Genomic DNA, 27,841 nt, shown 5'->3' with positions numbered 1-27,841 from the left:
TATGACAAAAGTGCACCAAATATTGCAGTGTGATCATAGTAGTAGGGATTGGGGGCTACTACACTTCTGACCAGTGTATCATCAATGGTGAAAGGCTCTCTACGCAAGACCAAAGAACAGTGCTGGTTGGGGATGCCTGATATTCTCTGTCAAGCTCTGTGCAGACCTCTGGGGAAATCCGCCAACCACCTTGCAGCATGAAAATCTGTGTTAAGAAACACATTAACCTTTTTCGATTTATCATTTGTTTGGTAGAATTTTCCAACCTGTTCCTTCAATTTTTCGTCTCCTGAAAAGTTAAAAATGATTTTCTATTTGTGCCTATTAACTGGGCGAAAAACGAACGAACGGTACAAGTGACAGATTTTTGAACGATTTTTTGGCTAGTGTATGGCTAGCATTACAGTTGGAGATGTTATCTGTCTATACACTTGGAATCGGTACACACAAGGCTAGCTTCTCGTTCGGGTTAATATGCTATGTGCGCATATGAGGGTAAACAGCGATGCAGAGGATCACAGCCATTCCCTTATATGCCTGGCTGACTGTACACACCACCTGTGGCTCCCCAGATGCAGGAAATTGCGAGGAATTTTGCGAGCGGTTTTGAGCTTCTAAGGCTTCAGTCACATAGGGCAATTTGATCCGTGCCCCATGCAGGGCCGTGCTTTACTGCAAAGCACATAAACTGTAAAGCACAAGGGTGTTGTGTATCTCCCTGTGCCACAGTGCCATTTATGTCAATTGGGAGGCAGTGGCTGCACGGACACAGCCGCTGCTCCCAACGTGACACCTATGCAGGTGCATGGCCCAGAACGGACCCAGAGTGAGTTCAAGAACCTGCACCCTACAGATGTCAAATTGTGACAGAGCGGCCAAGTCTGTGCAGCTGCTGCATCTCAAAAGACATAAATGGGACTGCCTGCATGAAGAGACATGCAACGCCTCCATCCCAGTAAAACACAGCCCTGCATGAGACACAGATCCAACACTGTGCCAACGAGGCCTAAACATCTGGGTGCATGAGGCCTAAGGGTACATTCCCACCAGGTGCTGCATTAGGATGATGGCAGTGCTGATTGTGACGCATCGTACTATTTATTTTTTAAACAAACTTTATTTAAATGTGACATTTTATCAAGTTCTATTGGAAAGAATTTAGGGAAATTACTGGGCTAAACCAAAATATATCGGAAAAGCTGCTAACACTAAAACAAACAAGGTCCAAACAAATGTAAAAATACACTGTAGCGCTAAAAAGTAATATAACAGTAATGAACTGAAATAATATATGTGCATAACATATAAACAAATGTAGTGAACATGCAAGGAATCCAATGTTGACTTGGTGTGAACTGGAAAATTAGTGAAAATTCAAAAAAAGTGTCCATCTAATACATGATGGTGAGTCTTCGATGGAATAGGGATAGTGCAAACAATATGAAACTAGCTGTGAAGCTGTAGATATGAAGAAATCCTCTATCAAAGGAGTATGGATGGGTACTCTTACCGGATACGGTGGACCCACTTACCAGCGGGGGTCCACCGTATCCGGTAAGAGTACCCATCCATACTCCTTTGATAGAGGATTTCTTCATATCTACAGATTCGCAGGGAGTTTCATATTGTTTGCACTATCCCTATTCCATCGAAGACTCACCATTATGTATTATTGGATTCCTTGCATGTTCACTACATTTGTTTATATGTTATGCACATATATTATTTCAGTTCATTACTGTTATATTACTTTTTAGCGCTACAATGTATTTTTATATCAAGTTCTATTGGCTACAGTGTATTGCGAGGCTGTGGACTGCGTCACATGATGCTGCGCTGAAAAGAAAAAGTAGAGCATGTGGTTATTTATTTCAGAAATGTTCAGCACATACCACCACAAATACAAAGCTGCCCCGTGCAGTCCTACGGAAAGTGGTGCCCATGTTAAACAGTAGAGAACATCATGTGAGGAGGATAAAGTTTTTTTTTTTTTTTTTACACTTTGTGGATAATTTCTCCTGCATTTACATCCTACAAACCCAGGGGCCCGTATGGAGGGCTGCTCCATGCAACGATCTGATCCGTGCTCCATGCAGGGCTATGCTTTACTGACACGGAGGTGTTTATTTATTTATTTATGGTACTTATATAGTGCTGTCAATTTACGCAATGCTTTTACATATACATTCACATCAGTCCCTACCCTCAAGGAGCTTACAATCTAAGGTCCCTAACTCACATTCATACATACTAGGGCCAATTTAGACAGGATCCAATTAACCTACCAGCATGTCTTTGGAGTGTGGGAGGAAACCGGAGTACCCGGAGGAAACCCACACAGACACAGGGAGAACATACAAACTCCAGGCAGGTAGTGTCGTGGTTGGGATTCAAACCAGTGACCCTTCTTACTGCTAGGCGAGAGTGCTACCCACTACACCACTGTGCCGCCCTGTGTATATCCCCGTGCCACAGTGCTATTCATGTCAATTGGGATGTCCCATTTATGTCTTTTGAGATGCAGCAGCTGCACAGACATGGCCACTCTGTCACAATTTGACATCTGTGGGGTGCAGGTTCTTGAACTCACTCTGGGTGCGTTCAGGGCCATGCTCCCACATAGATGTCATGTTGGGAGCAGCGGCTGTGTCCATGCAGCCGCTGCTCCCAACATGACATCTATATGGGTGCATGGCCCTGAACGCACCCAGAGTGAATTCAAGGACCCACAGAGCGGCCATGTCTGTGCAGCTGCTACAACATAAAAGACATAAATGGGACTGCCTGTATGAAGAGACATGCAACACCTCAGTTCTAGTAAAACACGGCCCTGCATGAGTCACGGATCAAACACTGTGCGAACGAGGCCTAAACATCTGGGTGCATGAGGCCTGAGGCCTAGGGGTACATTCACACCAGGTGCTGCATTAGGATGATAGCAGTGCTGATTGTGACACATCGTTCTGTTTATTTTTTAAACAAACTTTATTTAAATGTTACATTTTATCAAGTTCTATTGACTTCAGTGTAGTGCGAGGCTGTGGACTTTGTCGCGTGTTGCTGCTGCGCTGAAAAGAAAAAGTAGTGAACGCTGTACTTTATTTCAGCACATACCACCACAAACACAAATCTGCCCCATGCAGTCCCACTGCAAATGGTGTACATGTTGAACAGCAGAGAACATCATGTGATGAGGATAAAGTTTTTTTTTTTTTTTTTTTACACTTTGTAGATAATTTCTTCTGCATTCACATCCTCCAAACCCAGAGGCCCCGTATGAATGGAGCCTCACACAAAGCGCTACGTCTCATGCCCAGCTCTGCCACACTCAAGATGGCCACTCGGGGAGGACGTCGTGGCGCGGTGACGTCACGCGGCCCTGGGCACGGCAGGCCGGGCAGGGGAAAGGCAAAGTTTGGCAATGTGAGTGCTGGGGAAGAAGTGAGAGTGAGACACCGGGGGAAGGGGACAAGACAGAGCAGCCTCCGGGAACTGCCCTCACCGGTGCTTCTCTATCTCCGGCCTCCGAGCCTCTATTATACCGGGATTATCGGCCTCGGCTAAGCAAGACCCAGACTGACAGACAGAGCCGCCGCCGCCGCCGCTCAGCCCGACTGTCATCCAACACCCCCTCTGCGGAGGCGAGAGACATGACAGAGCCGGACCTCAGCTCCCTGCCATGGTCCATCAACAGGGATGACTATGAGCTGCAGGAGGTGATCGGTGAGTGCGGGCTGGGGGGGGGGGGACTACAAGTCACAGCATGTCCGATCAGTCTAGAGACCTGCCTGGCCTGCTCATCCCAGCCCCCCTCCACTCTGTGATATGATGTGTGGACACATGGAGGGTGGCCTGGGGAAGTGTGCTGTCATGGTGGATCTCATTGTGTACACAGAGGGGGGTTATCAGAACACAGCAGATGTGCATAGCAACCAGTCAGCTTCTAACTGTCATTTTCAATGCTTAACTGAACAAGATGGAGATCGAAGCTGATTGGTTACTACAATGGTCAGCCAGAACTTTATGACCACTGACCGCTTAACATTAATGATCTGGTTACCATGGCATCTGAAAGTCAGTGAGATATGTGGCTAAGTAAACATGTTGTCCCTGAAGTTGAGGTGCTGAAAGCAGAAGCAGTGGGCATCTCAGTTTGTTGTGTCGATTGGTCAGGGTGCCCATGCTGACCTTTATCCCTAGCCAAAAGCACCTACACGTGATCAGATGAATCATGTGTTCTTTTATATCATGTGGATAGCCGGGTGTGTGTGTGTGTCACTTACCTGGGGAAGTTATGGCACCAGGATACAAGCCGGTGGAGGCAATGTTCTGCCAGGAAACCTTGGATCCTGCCATTCATGTGGATGTTACTTGACATGTACAACCTACCTAAACCTTGTTCCTAACTTAGTACCCGCACCCCCCCCCCCCCCCCCACCTTCATGGAAATGGTGTTCACTGATGGCAGTGGCCTCTTTCAGCCAGATAATGCCCCTTGCCACAAGAAATTATTTGAGGAACACAACAATGAGTTTGAGGGGTTGACTTGGCCTCCAACTTCTCCAGATCTCGGTGCAGTCGAACATCTGTGGGATGTGCTGGAAAAACAAGTCCACTCCATGAAGGCCCCACCTCACAACTTACAGAACTTAAAGAAGAATTCCACAGAAAGAAATGTTTCTCCATGCAGTGGGGCTGTGCCCGCGCCGCATGGGTACTGCTCATTTTTGTCAGTAATGGGTCAGGGTGAGGAGAGTGGAGATATACTTGCCTAATCTGCCAATCCTCCAAGCGCAAGACCAGTCTTCTTCGCTTCTGCCCCCCCTGGATGTGAGGAAGGCAGGACCAGTCCATCACTGGAAGTGGGGGAGCGCGGTTTTCCGGAAGGATCAGGTTAGTATGTTCTTTGTGTGTGCCCCTGCACAAAACAAGCAGTTTACCCGTGCTACGCTGGCACAGCCCCACTGCTTGGGAAAGAACAAATTCTTGGAGTTCTGCTTTAAGGGCCAGTTCACACCACAAAAACGCACTTCAGATCCGTTCCAGATGCGTTTCTGCATGCACATTAACACGCTTTCGATGCGTTCTGGTGTGTTTTTGACGCGTTTACGGATGCATTCCTGGTGCTTTTTTTTTTCCTCTCCCCCCCCCCCCCATACTAGGGTCCAGTGCGTTTTTGATGCATTTTACTGTTTTCCAGTGCAGGAAAAATGCAGCATGTTCTACCTTTTTTTTCTGGAACTGACTGCACTGGTGTGAACTGTGCCATTGGAAACCATATAACCTACTTTCCCTGCGTTTTTGATGCAGAACAAAAACTCACTGGACTGCATGTGGTGTGAACTGACCCTAAAGGATCTGTTACTGACAGTTTGGTGCCAGATATCACAGCATACCTTCAGAGGTTTAGTAAAGTCCATGTCTAGATGGGGCAGGGCTGTTTTGGCAGTAAAAGGGGGACCGCCTCAGTATTAGGGGGTGCTCATAAAGTTCTGGCTGATTGTTGTATGCACAACTGCTCCAGTTTTGATCAGCTCTTCCACAGAGCTTCAATGTGATCTGATCACCTGGAGATGTTCATAGACCTCTTCCGTGGATCAGGAGGGGGGACCATGACTTCCATAGGTGGTGAGTTTCTTACCTGTCCAATGCCACCTATGAAGTGACACTATGAGCCTGGCCAGCCTGTGTTGTAGGATTGCATTAATGAGCTGATGTATTAATATGATTCACTGAGATCATGCAGAAAGGGTGGCACGGGTGTACGTATGCCCGCTGTAATAATGTGGTATGAAGGCATATTGGGATCACCTATATATAGTCTGCCCAGGTCTTGGAAATGTTCATTATCATGACTCAGAGGAAGTTGGCAGTTAAAGGGAACCTGTCGAGGATGACTGTTCCCTATCACCAGCCATGGCTCCATCCAGCGCTGAAGGTGGAGGATGAGGGATGCTGGTTCTTTATGGAGCAGAATAGGAGCCAATGCTGCTTCTAGGAATGGAGCAGTGATAGTGCTCTGTGATGACAGGTACTCTTTACACTTCCTGGAAAGTGTTAGTAGGTAGTTGTAGTGGTGTAAAGTAGTTCAAGAGGGATTGCATAGAAAGTGACTCATGATGGGAATAATTGTTATCATTATCATATGCCAATGACAGATGTACATAATCTCTATGCTGATATCTAAATGAAAAGTATATAGGACGGCTTCCACCTGTGGTACATGGAAGGACTGTGATATATACACATATATACACTGAATGGCACACTCACCAGAGATTGCCCATAAAGTTTTCCATTGAATCATTAAGAACAATTGGCAGTGTTATTTTAGAAAACATCTGGCTGGGTTTTCATGGGAAAGGCTAAATTCACCTTTTGCAAAATTATAATAAAATTCATCTATATAGATTTAAAAAAAATGTGCAATTATTATTCTCTGAATTTGAGTCTGCAAGGCATTGGAACAGCCATCAGTGGGTGGTGGGGGCAGTACACAGGCTCCTGAGGAATGTCCGTCCAGCCCAAGTATTCTCCATTGAGTTCCTCTGTGGTGGTGGATGAGACTTGTAGTCTCTTCATTGACAGATCCTGGGGATCTCTGATGTGATGAGATGGGGGGGGGGATCTGTGATGAGATGGGGGGGGGGGGGTTCTCTGATGTGATGAGATGGGGGGGGGGATCTGTGATGAGATGGGGGGGGGGGACTTCTGATGTGACACGGAGATCTCTGATGTTGGCAGTTGCTTGCAGCGTCCTGGGCTCAGGTTTCCCATTGATGATATGTGACATTTACGTTTGAAAAAAGGTTGAGAGAGGCTGCGTTAGACAACAGATACTCCTTTCTTTACCCCTGGCCTTTTAAGGTGTCATTAGTAAAAATATCAGTTTCGTTTTCCAGTATCAATGTAAAAACAGGTCCAAGGACTCCTTCACACAGGCAGCAAACTTAAACACTTTCTGAAAGATGATCCTCAGTGTGGATCGCTTTTCAGACTGCGGTTGGCAGCTGCTTTACAGGCATTCAGGGGGCTACTGCTGCCTCCTGTGCATCTGTCTTTTAATCTTTGGAGGGATTTTTTTTTTTTTCTATCTTAATGAAGATTTTACATTGAACAACCATGCTGCCACTATTATAGCCACATTTGACATGCAGTTGCAGTGCGGTCCCATTGACTCATTTGAGCAAGTTTTAGAGGTGGTGCAGATCATCTATTTAAAAAATGCTGCTCTGTGAAGCATATATGAACACACCCCTCCGGCTGTAATGTCAATTTGACGGTGTGCTGTTGGGGGCAGTAAAAATTCAGATCAGCAGCCTGTTTTTACTGCCCCTCCCCTGCCAGTGTAAACAAAACCTATGCGCACCTGTATAGGATATTAGGGCATAATCACAGCAAATGCCCCCTTACATCTACCCTTTAACCAGCCACTGTACATCTTCTATATTCTCTAGTTTTATTTAGTTACTCAGAGGTGGCTGAAACAGCTGTGGGAGTCTCCAGATTCCTGCCGCTGTCATTTGTTCCACTGGTAGTCACCCTCACAAATGTAGCCTGCTTTCTTCCATGTTGCAAGTAACTTTTTACATTTGTTGTGAGTTGCTTACAGAGGTTTTAGACACTACGGGGTTTATTAAAAAATATATATATATTGCAGTTAACCCAGTGAAAGTGCATATACATTTGTTGTGTGCGAATGGGGCAAAAAAGAACGTTATTGGATTCTTTTCTGTGCTGGTCAAATTCTTTTTCATTGATTTAAAAGGCAAAATACCACATTTGGCCTCTAGATGGCTATACACAAAGCAAATTTTTTTTTCCTGCAACCACGGGTTGCAGGAAACAAATTTGCTTGATTCCCCCATCAACACAGACAGTGCTGATGTGGGAATCCCTCAGTATTTATACTGCATATGAGAGACAGCAGTGCCTTAGATCTCATGCTGCGGATACACAGCTATGATGTAGGCACAGGACTACCAAGGTATCCTCATGTACCAAGATATACAATGCTACTGTTCAGGAAGAACTAGAGACTGTCTAGGCACAGCTAACATTTCTAAAATCTGGAAGGATGTCCGAGGTGGCAGGTTCAACAGATCTCTCCATAAAGCTTTGCTTTAATAGCTGAAAGTGTTACTAAACCCAGGACCCTGCATTTATTATATCTGGTCTCCCACAGTACACAAAACATGGAAATGCAATAGTTTTAGTAAATATAAACTGCTCTGATTGTCCTATGAGGATTTAGGACTCCTGACCCTCTGTCTGGACAGTGCTGATTGGCCCTGTGCTGATCACATGCACCCTCCCAAGAAAAAAACTCTCTAGCAATACACACCAAACTAAGCATGTGCAGAGTACCCCCAAGGCTCTGTCCTCTCAGGAGATTGGGGATAGTGGAAGAAGGGGAGGATCAGAGAAGACTGGATCAAATAGCCTTTTTACACAGTGCGGAGGATTAACCCCTTAGGTTCCACAATGAGTATAACAAGCATGCTTTACTGCATATACAGACTGATTTTACTGTTGTGGGTTTAGTAACACTTGAACTCTGGTTGATTACTGTTTTGTATACTTACTATAAAACAATATTTTTTTAAAAGAAAAACCTGACAAATAGAGGAACTCCAGGCTAAACACACAGATACAATACAAATAAGTGAACTTTTTTTTTTACCAGCCAAAGGATTTGTGTCTGTCAATCCAGTTCTAAGATTTACACAGCTCTGTCACACAGCATGGTCCTGTCTGATTATTGGATGCTGCAGTTTCACTTTTACCTCGGGTCCCCTCGCCACCTTTTGACTGGACAGAAAACAGAGGATCAGCAGTCTAATGAGCTCATCTCTCAGTCGCTATGCTCTCCTCCTGTCAGTATGTACCACTGATGCTGTCCAATGTGAATGGTGTCAATGGGCCCTCCGTGTTATGAAACCCATTTCATTCAAAAAGTAAACAGATGGCCACCCTTATATTTTCTGGTTTGTGATTCATTTTAACCCCTTCACACCGACAGGGCGCAAATATGCAGCCTCTCAGCAGGTGGGCCATAAGGCAGAGCGGCCGCATATTTGCGCACCAGATTGTACATAGAGCGGTGCACAGTTGCCAGCGGCCAATGGAGAGCTGTCCAATCATGTGACCACTGTGACAGTCACATGATTATTAAGCCTCACCCGCCTCCTGGCCCCTAAAACCCCTTAAAGGGCCAGGAGGCAAAGAGGTTAAGAATGGTCTTTCTTCCTGGAGCGAACCCTTTTTATTTTTGCATGCTATTACTTTAGGTTGTGCAGTCCTACCACTCACTGACTGTAGAGTCACAGCGGAACACTTGTCTACTCTGGGACTACATAGCGGTGTGCAGCAGCTCTGACATGCACAGTCAGCACAGGAGAGGTTGGAGATGAAGAGAAGCTGAGGTTCACCCACCTAAACAGCCTTCTGTTACAGCATTGGACGTGAGCGATGTGTGCAGGTGATCATGGGACTTGTAGTCTCATCAGTGATATTGAGGAGTGTTGTGCATGCTCCATGAGTAGAAGTTACACTGATCCATTGTTGCACCCAATGGATGGAACTTGTAAATATAATAAAGAATGAAAGGAATTATGGACTGTAGAGGATTTAAAGCGGTATTCATCACATTTTGTAGCTGCTGACTTTTAATATTAGGACATTTACCTGTCTTGCAGTCCAGCAATGTTGGCACCCCAGCCGATTTCTATCGGCTGTCGGGTGCTGCCGCCGCCATTCCCGGTAGGGGAACACAGCAGTGAAGCCTGGTCCTTACTGCGTGCGCTGTGCTCCTTTACTGGTCCGGCAGCAGGGGGAGGAGGAGGGGGAGGGGCTGGACCTCTGATGTGGGGACAAGGTACCTCTCAAACACAGGTACTAGTCCACCCCCCCCCCTCCCCCCCGAAAGGTGCCAAATGTGGCACCAGAAGGGGGGAGGAAGCAGAATAGCAGAAGTTGCACTTTTGGGTGGAACTCCGCTCTAATACTAATTTAATTTCTTTTTCCATTCGGGAATCTAATTGAAGGCTAAATCTTTTTTTTAGTTTTGGGTAAAGTGGAGAAAGATTAGAACCCCCTGGCAGTTTTTATTTATTTATTTTTGTAATATCTGTCTGTGTCCCTGTTAGACTAGGTTCACTCTAGAACAGTGGTCTCTAAACTGCAGCCCATGGGCCTAGTGCTGCCCTTTTATACTTACCTTTATCCAGCCCTCGAGCACTACTCCTCCCATTGACACCAACAAAGGGGCACCATTCCTTTCACTGACACCAATGCTGGGACACTATTTCTCCCACTGACACAAGCAATAAGGCATAATTGCCCCCCACTGATAAAAACAATTAGGCACTATTCCCCCCCCCCCGATACCAATGATGGGGCACTATTCCCCCCCCCCACTGATACCAATGATGGCACTATTCCCCTCCCCACTGATACCAAGGATGGGGCACTATTCCCCTCCCCACTGATACCAATGATGGGGCACTATTCCCCCCCCCCCCACTGATACCAATGATGGCACTATTCCCCTCCCCACTGATACCAAGGATGGGGCACTATTCCCCTCCCCACTGATACCAATGATGGGGCACTATCCCCCCCCCCCCACTGATACCAATGATGGGGCACTATTCCCCTCCCCACTGATACCAATGATGGGGCACTATTCCCCTCCCCACTGATACCAAGGATGGGGCACTATTCCCCTCCCCCCACTGATACCAATGACGGGGCACTATTCCCCCCCCCCCCCCCACTGATACCAATGACGGGGCACTATTCCCCCCCCCCCCACTGATACCAATGACGGGGCACTATCCCCCCCCACTGATACCAATGATGGGGCATTATTCCCCCCCACTGATACCAATGATGGGGCATTATTCCCCCCCACTGATACCAATGATGGGGCATTATTCCCCCCCACTGATACCAATGATGGGGCATTATTCCCCCCCACTGATACCAATGATGGGGCACTATTCCCCTCCCCACTGATACCAAGGATGGGGCACTATTCCCCTCCCCCCACTGATACCAATGACGGGGCACTATTCCCCCCCTCCCCACTGATACCAATGATGGGGCATTATTCCCCTCCCCACTGATACCAATGATGGGGCATTATTCCCCTCCCCACTGATACCAAGGATGGGGCACTATTCCCCTCCTCACTGATACCAAGGATGGGGCACTATTCCCCTCCCCCCACTGATACCAATGACGGGGCACTATTCCCCCCCCCCCACTGATACCAATGACGGGGCACTATTTCCCCCCCCCCCCACTGATACCAATGACGGGGCACTATTCCCCCCCCCCACTGATACCAATGACGGGGCACTATCCCCCCCCCACTGATACCAATGACGGGGCACTATTCCCCCCCCCCCCCCCACTGATACCAGTGACGGGCACTATCCCCCCCCCACTGATACCAATGACGGTGCACTATTCCCCCCCACTGATACCAATGATGGGGCACTATTCCCCCCCACTGATACCAATGATGGGGCATTATTCCCCCCCACTGATACCAATGATGGGGCATTATTCCCCACCCCCCACTGATACCAATGATGGGGCACTATTCCCCCCCCCCCCCACTGATACCAATGATGGCACTATTCCCCTCCCCACTGATACCAAGGATGGGGCACTATTCCCCCCCCCCCCACTGATACCAATGATGGGGCACTATTCCCCTCCCCACTGATACCAAGGATGGGGCACTATTCCCCTCCCCACTGATACCAAGGATGGGGCACTATTCCCCTCCCCACTGATACCAATGATGGGGCATTATTCCCCACCCCCCGCTGATACCAATGATGGGGCACTATCCCCCCCCCCCCACTGATACCAATGATGGGGCACTATTCCCCTCCCCACTGATACCAAGGATGGGGCACTATTCCCCTCCCCACTGATACCAAGGATGGGGCACTATTCCCCCCCACTGATACCAATGATGGGGCATTATTCCCCACCCCCCGCTGATACCAATGATGGGGCACTATCCCCCCCCCCCCACTGATACCAATGATGGGGCACTATCCCCCCCCCCACTGATACCAATGATGGGGCACTATCCCCCCCCCTGATACCAATGATGGGGCACTATCCCCCCCCACTGATACCAATGATGGGGCACTATCCCCCCCCACTGATACCAATGACGGGGCACTATCCCCCCCCCCCCACTGATACCAATGACGGGGCACTATTCCCCCCCACTGATACCAATGACGGGGCACTATTCCCCCCCACTGATACCAATGACGGGGCACTATTCCCCCCCACTGATACCAATGATGGGGCACTATTCCCCCCCCACTGATACCAATGATGGGGCACTATCCCCCCCCCCCCACTGATACCAATGATGGGGCACTATCCCCCCCCCCACTGATACCAATGATGGGGCACTATCCCCCCCCCACTGATACCAATGATGGGGCACTATCCCCCCCCCCACTGATACCAATGATGGGGCACTATCCCCCCCCACTGATACCAATGATGGGGCACTATCCCCCCCCCACTGATACCAATGATGGGGCACTATCCCCCCCCCCACTGATACCAATGATGGGGCACTATCCCCCCCCCCACTGATACCAATGATGGGGCACTATCCCCCCCCACTGATACCAATGATGGGGCACTATCCCCCCCCACTGATACCAATGATGGGGCACTATCCCCCCCCACTGATACCAATGATGGGGCACTATTCCCCCCCCCCACTGATACCAATGATGGGGCACTATCCTCCCCCCCACTGATACCAATGATGGGGCACTATTCCCCTCTCCAATGATGGGGCACTATTCCCCCCCCCCCCCCCACTGATACCAATGATGGAGTGCTATTCCCCTACCACTGATACCAATAATGGGGTGCTATTCCCCCCCCACTGATACCAATGATGGGCCACTATTCCCCCACCCCCACTGATGGGCCACTATTCCTCCTTCTACTGACTACAGGCACTATGTTATTTTTGTTTTTTACTCCCATTGACTCTGAGGAATTTTCTACTTCCACTGGCCATTCTGCCCCCCCCCCCCCCTAAATTCTGAAGGACAGTAAGCCATCCCTTTGTTTAGAAAGTTTGTAGACCTCAACTCTAGAACACGGTGCTGGAAATCCACGATCTGTGCCCGTTTCCCACACCGTGTTCAAAATGCACTGCAGTTGCAATCTGCAGTGGGTGTCAGTGACAAGTTAATGACACCCCAAATGCAGGTCGTTTGTCTACACTAGATTACATGGTACAAAAGTACAATTTGACCCGGTTGCAGTGCGTTTCTACTGCTCTGCTCTACTTTTGGTGCAATTTGAGCCCATTGAAAATTTATGAGTTTGAATTGTGCAGGAATGGCCTGCACATTCTTTTGTGATTCATAGTGTGAACCAGGGCTTGGGGAGATTTGTCCTGTGTAATGAAAGTAAAGGAATGAGGACACTAGATTTTGACAACCAGAAATTTTCTTCACTTTTTTCCTGTCACTTCCTTTTGTGGCTGTGGGACAGGAAGTGAGAGAAAATCTCCCCAGTGGGACACAAATGACAAAAAAAAAACTCTTATCTAAAATGAAAATCGTTTTGCCTTTAGTTCAACTTTGTTTTCTTATGTACCTCTCTTCTCTACGTTCGATGTTCCCCTCGTTCTGTGTGTCACTTCCATTCCTCCTCTGACTCTCTACAACCCTTTTCCGCCTCTATGTAACCTTGGTTTTCCACACTTGATCATTGCTAACCGGTCGTATTACATTATTAAGGGAATGACCTCATCCATCCACCCTTGTACAATTAATAATGTTGCCCTTTGGAACACGGGTCATTAGTTGTTATGGTTATTTATTAAAATGCGGCATGTAGCTCGTTCACCTGCTGTCCCCGCAGTGGTGGGTGTTGATATAATTTTACTAATTAAGCTGGCTGCTCGTTAGTTGAACCATTGGGTTATTCTCCAGATTTCATTATAAGTTAGTGATCCTTGCCCCCCCGTGTGGGGGGAAAAAAGGCCTCAGACTGTGAAATCTCATCTCTTCACCTTTCTCCATGAAGGCCCCCAACCCTCAGCCTCACAAATGTCTATCTGTCAGATGTTTCCACTGGTGGGAAAGGTCTGGCTGCAGATACGTCTGCGGTGATGAACCATTGTGCTGGAAGGGGACACGGGGCTCACGGGTCTCTCTCTATACAGTGGGTATAAAAAGTTTACACACCCCTGTTAAAATGTCAGGTTTCTGTGATGTAAAAAAAAGGGACAAAGATAAAAAATTTCAGAACTTTTTCCACCTTTAATGTGACCTAAAAACTGTACAACTCAGTTGAAAACAAACTGAAATCTCTTCAGTGGAGGGAAGTAAAAATAAAATAATATGGTTGCATAAGTGTGCACACCCTTAAACTAATACTTTGTTGAAGCACCTTTTGATTTTATTACAGCACTTTTTGGGTATGAGTCTATCAGTATGGCACATCTTGACTTGGCAATATTTGCCTACTCTTCTTTGGAAAAGACACTCCAGATCTGTCAGATTGTGAGGGCATCTCCTGTGCACAGCCCTCTTCAGATCACCCCACAGATTTTTAATCGGATTCAGGTCTGGGCTCTGGCTGGGCCATTCCAAAACTTTAATCTTCTTCTGGTGAAGCCATTCCTTTGTAGATTTGGATGGAGGCTTTGGGTCGTTGTCACGCTAAAGGATGAAATTCTTCTTCATGTTCAGCTTTCTAGCAGAAGCCTGAAGGTTTTGTGCCAATATTGACTGGTATTTGGAACTGTTCATAATTCCCTCTACCTTGACTAAGGCCCCGGTTCAGCTGAAGAAAAACCCCCAAAGCATGATGCTGCCACCACCATGCTTCACGGTGGGTATGGTGTTCTTTTGGTGATGTGCAGTGTTATTTTTGTGCCAAACATATCTTTTGGCATTATGGCCCAAAAGTTCAACCTTAGTTTCATGTAGAGATGTGCCAAAATCTTGGCTGAAAAAGTTGTTATCGACAGAATGCCGACAAGAGAAAAGGTACCGGCACTGAAAACACGAATTTGGGCCCATTTTACCAGTAATGTGCTTATGGTGTGTTTTTCATAAGTTATGTGACTCAAAAACTGCATCAAAAACATAACACAGATGCATTTTTGCTGCATTTTTAATGCATTTGAACTGGGAGGGGCATTTTTTGTGTTTTCCATAATGGAAACGCAACGGACCAGTGTGCAGACATACATAGAATATAAAGGGATGAGCTGTTCTTAAGCTAAAGGTGACAATAGTGGCAAAAAATTAATTTGTATTCATTTACCGTAAATTGATGATATTAATTAAAGTTAAATATAATACAATTCTATATAAAAATATATAAATATTTTTTTAAAAACTGTAATTTTCGGTTTCGGCACCAAAATTTCCATTCGGTGCACCTCTAGTTTCATCAGACTAGGGCTGCAACTAACGATTATTTTCATAATCGATTAGTTGACCGATTATTGTATCGATTAATCGGTTAATAAACGTAAAAAAAAGTGTGGTGTATAATTTTAGTTAATATGTAAAGTTTAAAAAAAAAAAAAAAGGCAATTTATTCTTAAATATCTCTATGCAATGGTAAATATAAACAACCAACTATATGGTTGGGGAGCAAAATATCTAATCCACTCTGAGAATAACAGACAGAATATACTGTATATACTATTAGAGGAGAGATATACTGTATATACTATTAAAGGGTGAATCTGGTAAATATCATCAGACTCAGATATCAAATTTTTTTTATTTAAAAAAACAAACAATGTCTAACTTAAAAAAAAAAGTAATTTTAACGGGAAAATTTCGAAATAATAGAAAACTTCTTGGTGAAAGGAATTATCAGACAGTGGATGTGGTTTTCGTTCAGAAATTACATTCATTTTAAAAACAGAATGTTAAAAACAAGTGAAAATTTCAAACATTCTTTCATTCAGCGAATGTACAAAGATTTTTCGTATGAATATTCTCGTCTGAAAATTGATCTGTGTGGCCAGCATAAGACTCGGTACACACCTATGCAGTTTGCTTTTGATCTGTTTCTGCAGTGCTTTTTGCTATGCGTTTTGATTTTTGCGCACGTGATTTTGCTGCGATTTGCATTTTTTCATTTTTTTGTTTGGCCAATTTGTTATTGGGCAATTAAAAAACACAAATTGCTGCAAAATTGCATTACATGCTTTTCTGCAGCTTCTCTATTGAAGTATATTTCTTTGAAGTATATTGAACCAAAAAAAGCACCGTTTTGCGTTAAAAAAAAGTCCCTGACCTTTTCCAAATAAGCAGTGGCTGAAAAAAGCATAGATGTGAACGGGTCCCATAGGAGACCATGTAAATGAACTGTAGTGCGTTTCTGCAAAAAACACATAGACGTGAACCAGGTCTAAGACGTTTATTAACATAATGGGGTTATAAAAAACTAAAATTAGCCCTTTATAGTACATAAAAAGCAGATAATCACTACTGTAAGTGTTTTTTTTTACTGTAGAACTGTGAAAGTAATATTTACAGTAACGATTATTTGCTCTTTTTGTACTATAAAGGGCTCATTTTAGGTTTTTTTTAACCCCATTATGTTACTGGCCGATTAATCGATTATGAAAATAGTAATCGATTAATTTCATAATCGATTAGTTGTTTCAGCCCTACATCAGACCATAACACATTTTCCCACATGCTTTTGGGAAGCTTCAGATGTGTTGTAGATATTCCCGCAGCTCCTTTAATGTTGCTGTAGGCCTCTTGGCAGCTCCTGACCAGTTTACTTCTCAGTTTTGGAGGGACGTCCAGTTCTTGGTAATGTCACTGTTGTGTCATATTTTCTCTACTTGATGATCACGGGGCGTATAAGCGAGAGTTCCACTTTTGGGTGGCACTCCGCTTTAATAACAAATGACTTATCAGCTGTCAGCGGGCTCCCCCACTGACAGCTGAATGTAAACAACAACAAAAAATGCAACAAACAAATCGTGGGGAGAAAAAAAAATACGGCGTGGGGAGCCCACCCCCCCAATCCATACCAGGACCTTTTAGGTGGTTGTGGTGGTCTACAGGCAGGGGGCTTATTAGAGTCTGGAAACCCGCAGTGCTCAGAAAACGCACAGGGCGCATTTTAAATTTGCAGCAAATTTTAGGGTGAAGTTCCGCTTTAAGTCTATTTCCCAAACTGGCATTGGGCTTTACCTGCAGCAGAGAAGTCAGGGCATCGGGGAACAGGTTCTGCTCTCTGATAGGGCTGTGTAAATCTCAGGAATAAACAGTCAGAAAATTAAATCCTTAGTAGGTAAAATATATTTCATATAATTTAACTATGCAATTGACAATATGCCCGGCATCCAGCTTTAAAAATATTTGCAGAAGGATGCATCAAAATTGAGCAATTTTGCGCATGTCCATACAAGTATGAATGGAGCCTTTGACAAACTAGTAATTTGTGTTCCTGTCCCTTTTAAGAGGTCTGCTTAGTTTAGTATTGTGGGCCCTGGAGTTGGCTTTCCAGCCTCGTTGGTTCCAGTTATTGGGTCACAGCTAAATATGTACTTGTCAACATGGAAAACCCTGGGCAGTCCTGTACAAGTCTTCCAGTTTTCCCTGGAAAGCCGAGCAGCACACATCTATTTCCAGTTATCCTGCATGTTCATACTCAACATGGCTTAAAGGAGAAGTACACCTAAGTGGATCTAACCATACAATCCCAACTTTACAAGAACCAAAAGGATAAATATCCACATCATGAAGTCATATTCTTATTTTTAGTAAAAAAATGTTTTTGATGCTTTTCGAAGGGGAAAAAAAAACAAACTTTGTTGGCATCCTTCTATGATCTAAAGCAGCCCGTCTCAATGTCTCAGCTATTTTACCCTGGAGGAACCCTTAAAATAGTTTTGAAGTCTCCAGCTGGGTTCACACTAATGTGATGGCAGACAAAGCATGTGATTCGCACCGCATTGCTGTGCACGTCTTATGCGATGCAAATTCAACCATACAGTTTGTATGTCCGAAATTGCATCGCATTCACACAAAAATGGTGCAGGACCCTTTTTAAAAAAAAAAAGAAAAATTTTACATTTTATTTATTTATTTTTAGTCTGGACTGGAATCGGATCGCATGGGTGTGCAGACCCATGCGATTTTCACAGTTCGCACTGCGTACTGTGAACCAGCTGGGGGGGTTAACTTTATATTGACACCCACAGTGGTTTGCAGAGATGCGGGAACCCGCACAGGAATCGTTGTGGTTCCTGCACCGCACCAGTGGGAACACCTGTTAAAAATGATTATATCTTCATTTCATGGTAAATCAGTGTGGTCAGTAAGCCGAATAAAGAATATGGCATACCCAGAATACTTGAGACCCAAAGCCAAACATTTTACAAAACTCCCTTTCTCTACATGAAAAGAAATGTGTGTAAAAATTGTAGTGTCCCTTTACACCAGCCGCTGCAAAAGGGGCCCCTTTACATTAGGGGGCAGTGGAGAGACGTAGGGCTGCAACTAACAATTATTTTCATAATCGATTAGTTGGCCGATTATTGTTTCGATTAATCGGTTAATAACCTTTAAAAAAGTGTGGTGTGTAATTTAGTTAATATGTAAAGTTTAAAAAAAAGGCAATTTATTCTTAAATATCTCTATGCAGTGATAAAAATAAATCACCAAACTATATGGTTAGGGAGCAAAATCTCCAATCCACTCTGAGAATAACAGACAGAGGAGATATACTGTATATACTATTAGAGGAGAGATATACTGTATATACTATTAGAGGAGAGATATACTGTATATACTATTAGAGATACTGTATATACTACTATTAGAGGAGATATACTGTATATACTATTAGAGGAGATATACTGTATATACTATTAGAGGAGATATACTGTATATACTATTAGAGGAGATATACTGTATATACTATTAGAGGAGATATACTGTATATACTACTATTAGAGGAGATATACTGTATATACTACTATTAGAGGAGATATACTGTATATACTACTATTAGAGGAGATATACTGTATATACTACTATTAGAGGAGATATAGTATATACAGTATATATCCTCTAACAGTATATTAAAGGGCAAATCTGGTAAATATCAGACTCAGATCAAATTTTTTTATTTAAAAAACAAACAAACAATGTCTTCCTTCAAAAAAAATTTCATTTTAAGAACGTTTTTTCGATTTTCCAATCGTTGGGGGGGTCAAATCGATGTTAATTTTCAACCACAGTGATGGGAAAATTTGGAAATAATAGAAAACTTCTTGGTCAAAGGAATTTTCAGACAGTGGATGTGGTTTTCGTTCAGAAATTACATTCGTTTTAAAAAAAGACTGTTAAAAACAAGTGAAAATGTAATGAAATGAAAAATTCTTTCATTCAGCGAATGTACAAAGCTTTTTCGTCGAATATTCTCATCTGAAAATTGATCCGTGTGGCCAGCATAAGGCTCGGTACACACCGATGCAGTTTTCTTTAGATCTGTCTCTGCAGTGCTTTTTGCTGTGCGTTTTGATTTTTTGCACATGTGATTTTTCTTTTTTTTTTGGCCCATTTGTTGGGCTGATTAAAAAACACAAATTTCTGCAAAAACGCATTACTTTTCTGCAGCTTCTCCATTGAAGTATATTGAACCAAAAAAGCACCATTTTGTGTTAAAAAAAAGTCCCTGACCCTTTCCAAATATGCAACAGCTGAAAAAAGCATAGTTACAGTAGCGATTATTTTCTATTTTTGTACTATAAAGGGCTCATTTTAGGTTTTTTTAACCCCGTCATGTTACTGGCCGATTAATCGATTATGAAAATAGTAAATCGATTAATTTAATAATCGATTAGTTGTTTCAGCCCTAGAGAAACGCCCCCCTTACTTTGGCGGTTAGTGGGGGGAAAGGCCCCCTTAGCATAGAATTGACCTCATTGGTAGTCAGTTGCAGTAAAGCGGATCTGCACTGCATCTGGGCACCACAAACGAAAAACATGATTTCATTTGTTTTTAATAATCAAAGCAAACTCCGCTACCCATGTCTCCATGCTTAAAAAAACACCTCTCTAGCATTTCTCTCCGTGTCTATCTTGAGTAAGGGCAGATGATTCATGTAGCATTTACCTCCTGGAATCCATCTGCCCTTAGCTCAAGCATGCATGTAGGAGAGTGTGCATAGTTGAGAAAACCTCTCCTCTTCTCCCCTGCTGAAGACTCCTGGGATGTATAACATCGTTTTACCTGGGCAAGAAACCAGGAAGTAACTGAAGAAATGTTAGGAAAGTTTTTTTATTTTTTATATCTATTTACTAATGCTAGCAGCATGAGGATTACAAATGTTGATTGGGAGAGTGAGGTTCCACTAAGAAGACAAGCAAGGCACAACATTGTGGTTGTCTGTATGTAGACAGATCATGTTAACCCCTTGACGCAGGCTGCATGCATATATGATGCCACTCGGCAGGTGGGACTTAATGTTGAGCGCCGCATATATGTGGCCCTGTTAAAACAACTTGCTATGCTGAGAGCGTGCTCCCTGCAGGTTCCCATCATGGTAGCCGGTGGGTACCGGAAAGCTCCTGATGCATACTTCTGATGGGGAGCTTTCCGATCGTGTGACCGCTGTGACAGCCAATCGCAGCAGTCACATGACCCGAATGCCGCCTTTTTTTTAACTCTTAAAGGGCTGGGAGGCGGTCGGCGCAAAGAGGTTAACAAACTTTTAAAATTCATGTAAAACCTAAACTGTTTTTAGTTTTGGTAATATGGAAGGGTTAGAACATTTGTTGGGCTTTTCCTGGGTAGAGTTGCCCTCTATATTGGTGCTTGACAATTGTACAGAAGGTAATAAGATATCCAAAATTCTTGCATTGTCAAAAGAAAGGAGGGATAATGAAAATCTTCCAGTGGGGAAACCTGTTCTCACCGTCTTGCTTCCTGCAATGTCTATGTATTTACTTTAAGAAAACTGTCATTTCCTGTAAAGCTAATAACCCGGCTTCCCCGCTCTGCTTGTGTAGGATTTAAATATCCGCTGGGAGTAATAAAAACGGGCAGGCAGACCAGCTTTATGAGCTACATGTCATATGTATGTGCAATTAGGATGCATAGAGGTCACATTTTATTCACAGTGCTTCTTGGTGTAAGGGAAGAATTAGAACCTCTGTCAGGTCTTTATTACTGTTTTCTACACTTAAAAAGCTTTATGTGAACTTCCGGCAGATTTAAAAGGCAGAAATAGTTCATTAAAATGATTATGTTCAGTGTAAGTGCTTGCATTGTACTTTGTATCGGCCTCTTGCAGTCTACATTAAAGTAGTAAAGCTAAGAGAAAGTGAATGACAAGCACAAGGAGCAAAGCAACAGATCGCTTGATTCATCGGGGTGCTACTACTGCTTTCACTGCCCAATCAAAGGGTTGGGAGGAGACCTGTAAGTGGAACTGCAGCAGATTAAAAATCAGGTCCCCTCCTCTGCCAGACAGGCCTAAGCAGTGTGGCGCAGCTGTGTAAATCTCAGGAAAGGATGCACTGAAATACAAACCCTTTTGTCAGGTAAAAAAGCTGTGCATGGAACACCTGTGCGTCCTATAGGGGTGTATGGATCGCTATGCCTGTGTCAATGAGGCCTTTAAAGAGTTTGTACTGAGTTCTGTAACGTTTTTGCTGGACTGACTGGGCCTGCTAAAGTGGAAAAATAACGGATCTACTGGCAGCATTACAGGTAATAAAACTGTGTTATGGGGGACTTGGAAAAACAAAAGCTGCTCTGTTAATGCTATTGACAGACTGCTTCATTGATGCCATTTTTTTCTTTTTACCATAGTTCTGCTTTAAAAGAGAAGTATGTGTTTTGTTTTTTTTCCCTCATATTCATATTTGCCCAGCTGGATGCAGCACCCCCCCCCCGGCCCGGCGGCTGATGTCGCTGATCACTCGGTTCTCACAGCTCCCCTAGCAGAGAGCTGCTGACTGTCAATCAGCATCTCTCCGCTCTGCGCCTCCCCCCCTGTGCTCACTGGAGCGCTGAGCTGTGAAGGGGCGAGGAGCAGCCATTTCAGGCTCTCAGCGGCTGAGACGGGTATCAGTCCAGGCATCTGGCGGATCCAGACTTTGTCGTGATGACACGGTGCCTGGACTCATTTCTGTGACGTCAGCAGAGAGCGGACTTCAGACCACTCTCTGAAAACGAGTCACAGGAGTGCAAAACGAATTGCACTTTTGTGACCCATAGGAGAAGCCCAGCCAAAAGAGCTCAGGCTGGACTTCTCCTTTTTTAAGAAAAATATCAAAAGCAGTAAAAAAAAAAAAAAAAAAAAATCCTACACGCGCTTTAAAGTGTAAACCCACAACAGTAAAATCAGTCTGTATATGCAGTGAAGCATGTTTGTTAGACCCCTTTCACACCGAGGGCGTTTTGCCAGCGCTATAGTGTTAAAAATAGCGCCTGCAATCCGCCCTCAAACAGCTGCAGCATTGTCTCCAGTGTGAAAGCCCGAGGGCTTTCACACCGGAGCGCTGCGCTGGCAGGACGGGAAAAAAAGTCCTGCCAGCGGCTTCCTTGGAGCGGTGAAGGAGCGGAGTGTTTAGCGCTCCTCCACCACTGCTCCCCATTGAAATGAATTGGGCAGCGCTGGCATACCGCCGGCAAAACGCAGCTATTGCAGTGCATTGCGGGCGGTTTTAACCCTTTCTCGGCTGCTAGCGGGGGTAAAAGCGCCCTGCTAGCGGCCGAAATGCGCCGCTAATCCGACGGTAAAACGCCGCTAAAAATAGCAGCGTTTTACCGCCGACGCTATAGGCGGCCCGGTGTGAAAGGGCTCTTATACTCACTGTGGAACCTAAGGGGTTAATCCTCTGCATTATGTAAAAAGGCTGTTTGATCCTGTCTTCCCTGATCCTCTCCTCCTTCCACAGTCCCCAATCAATCCCCTAATACCCATGTTTCCCCGAAAATAAGACCCAGAGTTATTTTCCAGGAGGGCTTGCATAATAAGCCCTACTCTGAAAATAAGCCCTAGCTTAAAATGCTTGTAAAATCCTATAATCCCCTATATTAAGGTAGAATATAATGTACAATGTGTATGTGTTTCTGTAATATAATTGCGGGAAAGAGAGCTCTGGCGGGTCAAAGAAGCGCAGAGCAGCGATATAACAAAGGTATTTGGCACAATTATCACACACACACACACACACACACACACACACACACACACACACACACACACTACTACTGTAATAGAGTGGATTATAGGATTTTACAAGCATTTTAACTCAGTTCACACTGGGGTCTCCTGTCAGGCAGGTGCATGTGATCAGCACAGGGCCAATCAGCACTGTCCAGACAGAGGGTCAGGGGTCTTGCACCATCATAGGACAATCGTGGGAGAATGAAAACTCCTCCTACAGGCTTAAACCAGACACTCATAGAAGTCACAAGACTGCTCTAACTGCTGATTAAAAAAGGTATTTAACCGTTTATATTTACTAAAATAATTACATTTCCATGTTCTGTGTACTGTGGGGGACCAGATATAGTGAATGCAGGGTCCTGGATTGGTGACACTTTAACTTTATCAGATTCTGCCTGGGTTCACACTTGTGCTTTTGCAGGACACATTGAATGTGATTCACACCGCATTCCTGTGCACATCACATACGGTGTCTGTGCAGGACCCTTTTTTTCCCAGACCTGAATCGCATCACACCCATGCGATGTGATTCTGGCAATCGCACTTTATTTTGTGAGCTGTTTCACGGTATTGTTAATCTAACATTGACATCTGCAGCATGGACGCTGTGCGATTTGCAGTGCAGGAGGCGCACAGGATTCGCTGCGTTTCCCGCATCACATCAGTGTGAATTTGGGCTTTATCAAAATGTAATGTTTATATTCTATTCTGATTTGTTCCTATGTATTGGTGCTCCTCGTATTTTGTTGCCTTGTTTTTGCTGCTTGGATGAGACTTTGTCATCTTGACACATCGCTCCTTTCACAGTAGAAGTGCTGTAGGGGGAAGCGAAACACTTTGCGACTTTGTATTGAATGACGTAGACCTCTGATTGCACGCAGGAACCTCCAATGTGCCAGGTGAATGGCCCTCAGCTCGTAATTGAGTGTACCAGACTTTCATTACCATTTGAATGAACTACTGGAGCCTGTCTACATCTTTTTGCTACGCTGCTCACGTCACCTTGTATAGAGGCGCAGGGTGACTCATCCATCTCTACAACTTCATTACATGAGTAATGTCCATGTAAAGGCCCCGTGTGCCAACTATTGGACCACTATTTATTTTTAAATGTTCAGAAAGAAACTGCACATAAAAATGTAGAGGAACCTCTCCACTGCTGTGGTCTCATCTGTGCATGTTTATTCAGCACTTTTCTTTATGTAGATCTACATATGTGTGTTACCATGTGAAGACAACTGACTGGTGGGTTGCAGAGACATTTATATTGAATGAGCATATCAGCTGACAACAGCCCAAAGAGATTGTCAAAATTATTTATTTATTTATTTTGCTCTGTGCAATAGTTTTGCACAGAGCAGCCCCCCTGACCTTCTCTTCTGGGGTCCCTTGCCGGTGCTCCTGTCTCCTTCCCCCTGCCGAGTACTCCTATAGAACGCTGCTTGCTTTTTAAAAGCAGAGGTACATTTTTGGTTCAATAGACTTCAATGGAGACACTGCAGAAAGGCATTTAGTGCGTTTTTGATGCTTTTTGCGTTTTTTTTTTTTTTTTTTTCATTTGCCCAGCAACAAAATGGCCAAAAAAAGCAAACGCATCAAAAAAATGTGTCAAACGAACCGCATAAAGCGCTGCTGGAGCGGATGAAAAGCAAACTGCATAGAGGTGACCCAGGCCTTATAGCAATATGCCTGCCTGCCCAGGACTTTCATGGCAAGAAAGCAGTAGGTAGATAAAGATTCAAAATGGCTTTTCAAATGACGTTTAAAGTGAAATTAAAGGCTTATTTTAATTTTTTTTTAATAACAAACATGTTATACATAGATGCTCTGTGCAATAGAACTTCTTCTTCTTGGGTCCCCTGCTGGTGCTCTGGGCTCCCCCCCCCCCCCGCTGAGTGCCCTCATAGCAAGCCACTTGTATTGGGGGACTTGTGCATGCTCGCCCCCAAGCCCTGCTCTGTGTATTCATAAGACAACAGAATGGGACTTGGCCTGGCCTCCGCTCCCTTCTCACTGGCTGTGATTGACAACAGTGGGAGCCAATGAGGAGGCAGAGAACGGAGACAGCAGCCACTCTGTGTTATAGTGGTTGGGTTTAAATGTTCTTTGAAAATAAAAAGAATTGTAAATTTATTTATTTATTTTTTAATTTTTTTTGGTGCTTTCTTACCTCTGGAATCTCCAAATAATATTAAAATTCTGAATTCGAATCAACCTGCCAGCAATTATACAGACCTCAAATATGGGTGGGGTTATCCTGGCACAGGCGAGAAATAGTTTTTAGTCATCTGCTTCTGGAGATTAGATTGCATATAAACAACCCTCCCAATTGAAAAAATGAAAACTAAATTATTGGTAGGTTTTCTATTCAGATTGTAACAACTCTGTCACGCTGAAGTTCCATTTTAATATGTATGTATCAGTCTTTTTTTATTTCAGCTTTTCAAAATTTCAAAAGGGGTTACATTTAGGACATGTTGTGAATAACTGTCACAGTTGCTTGTGCTTTTATTCATGCAGTTTAAGCCCCAGTTCACATCTGAATCGCACAGGAACCACACCGCATTCCTGCGCAATTCAGTGTGTTGCCATTTGAGCACATTCATTTTTGAATAAGCTCAAATTGCACCACAGCGCGCCAAAGAAGCGTGGGCACCTTTTTTGGAGCCACACTGCGACCTGATCACATGGTCATTTTGTACCATGCTATCCAGTGTAGGCAAAACCGCACTGCATATGCGATGTGCTTGGGGTGTCATTTACTTTGTATTGACACTCGTAGTGGATCGCAAATACAGTGCGATTGCAATGTGGTGCAGGAAACATGCAGAAATCACTGCGGTTGCACCGCATTTCTGTGAACCTAGGCTAAATCATTTTTACAAAAGATGATGATAATAATAAAAAAAAAAAAAAAAAAAACAACCCTGTCTAAAAGTTTTAGCTAGAGTATTTAAAGTGGAGGGCCACCCTAAAATAGAAAATAGCATGAAAAATCTTAAAAAAAAAAATAAAAAAAAAAAACATTTGAAAAAAAATAAAATTTTTAAACTTACCTGAACCCTTGTTGCTAGACAGTCTTCCTAATCTGCCTCTTCCTATTCCGCAGCGTGTTCTGCTCCTAGCTGAGCGGCCCCGTCGCCTTCTGGGAACTGTGTGTGTTCCCAGAAAACCACAGGGCCATTCACAGATCGCCGCTCGTGCGTGCAAAGTAGCAAGGCTCCACTACCTGTTTCCCTTACTTAGGATGGCGGTGTCGGGGGCCCGAGAGTCGAGGGACGGGACGGCCTCAGGCGGCCGACATCGTAGGCACCCAGGACAGGTAAGTCTACTTATTTAAAGTCAGCAGCTACAGTGTAGCTGCTGACTTTTAAAAAAAATTATAGAGGCCGGAATCCCGCTTTAAGTTTTCTAATCAAGGGTGAACTGGCCCATACAGTGTGAAGAGCCTTTTATTTATCCGTTTGCAACAGCATTGAGCTGTGCAATGGCAGCCTGTTTCTGTCAATGGAGCACGTGCGCAAACTCACCCACAACTCCAAGTTTGATAGGTATGCAGGGGGGAAGGGTTCACAGACACACTGCATACCTGTCAAAATAAAGCTGCTAATATATGAATTGAAATTTGGTCGGGTCAGCAGGTGCAAATTTCAATCCACTTATGGCCAGTCCTCTCTGTTTTATGAGAAGTCAATCTAATATCTGACCTCTGATTAACGGGCTTGTTGGAAAGTTTTGGTGCGAGTCCCCTGACGGAATATAATGGCACAGCAGGAAGGATTCCCGCATTTACATTTACTTGCGTGGATGGGGGAATCCGTTCAGTTTATTTTTTTATTTTATCGACCTACTTTCTTATCGAAAAAAAAAAAAAAAAATGATCCATGTATGGCCAACCTTACTACCCTGTGCACAGGGAGACACAGCTCCATGCAATTGTACCGCTGGACGCAAAGTATTTTCGTGCTGTATAAATAAGTAAAAAAATGATGGATAAATTGGCCGGATCAACAGGTCATAAAGCTATATTCAGGAGGGATTCCTACTAACTGCATCGTATAAACTGTTTTTCCATAGTTCCACTTTAAAAGAGATGTATGGGTGTTTTCTTTTTTGTATCTTACCTAGGTGGATGCAGCATTGGTCCAATGCTGCATCTATCCCCCACCAGCTTTAACATTGAGAACCAGGCGATCAAACACCGCCGATTGTTCAGTTCTCACAGCTCCGTGAGCAGAGAGTCAGCGGCTCTCTTCTCTGCCCCTACCATGCTCACTGGAGTGCTGGGCTGTGGAGGGGCAGGAGCGGCCAGCTCGGGCTCTCAGCGGCTCCCTGAGCCGGGTGTCGGTCCAGGAATCTGGGTGGATCCCGACTCCATGGTCGTGGTGACGTGGTGCCTGGACTGACTCTGTGACATCAGCAGGGAGTGGACTTCAGCCCGCTCTGTGCTGAAAACGGGTCACTGGAGTGCAAAATGGACTGAACTGTTGTGATCCACAGAATTACAGCCAAATGAGCTTTGGCAATACTTCTCCTTTTTTAACCACTTCAATACCAGGCACTTACCCCCCTTCCTGCCCAGGCCAATTTTCAG

The 27,841-nt window shown here is 44.5% G+C and overlaps 1 protein-coding gene across 2 annotated transcripts in view; it reads left to right on the top strand.

Moving 5' to 3' along the window:
- The first annotated feature begins 3,351 nt into the window (after positions 1–3,351).
- Positions 3,352–27,841, top strand: part of OXSR1 (oxidative stress responsive kinase 1) — a 199,126-nt gene continuing 174,636 nt past the window's right edge. For both annotated transcript variants that reach the window (XM_073630021.1, XM_073630020.1), the window contains exon 1: positions 3,352–3,723. In XM_073630021.1, the coding sequence (XP_073486122.1) occupies positions 3,651–3,723 (73 nt within the window). In that variant the 5' untranslated portion in view covers positions 3,352–3,650. The remainder of the gene's footprint in view (positions 3,724–27,841) is intronic.

The sequence above is a fragment of the Aquarana catesbeiana genome, linkage group LG05 (genome assembly GCF_042186555.1).
Source record: "Aquarana catesbeiana isolate 2022-GZ linkage group LG05, ASM4218655v1, whole genome shotgun sequence".
Taxonomy (NCBI): Eukaryota; Metazoa; Chordata; class Amphibia; order Anura; family Ranidae; genus Aquarana; species Aquarana catesbeiana.
Note: the sequence above shows the minus strand (reverse complement) of the source record. Positions and strands in the feature narration are given on the sequence as shown.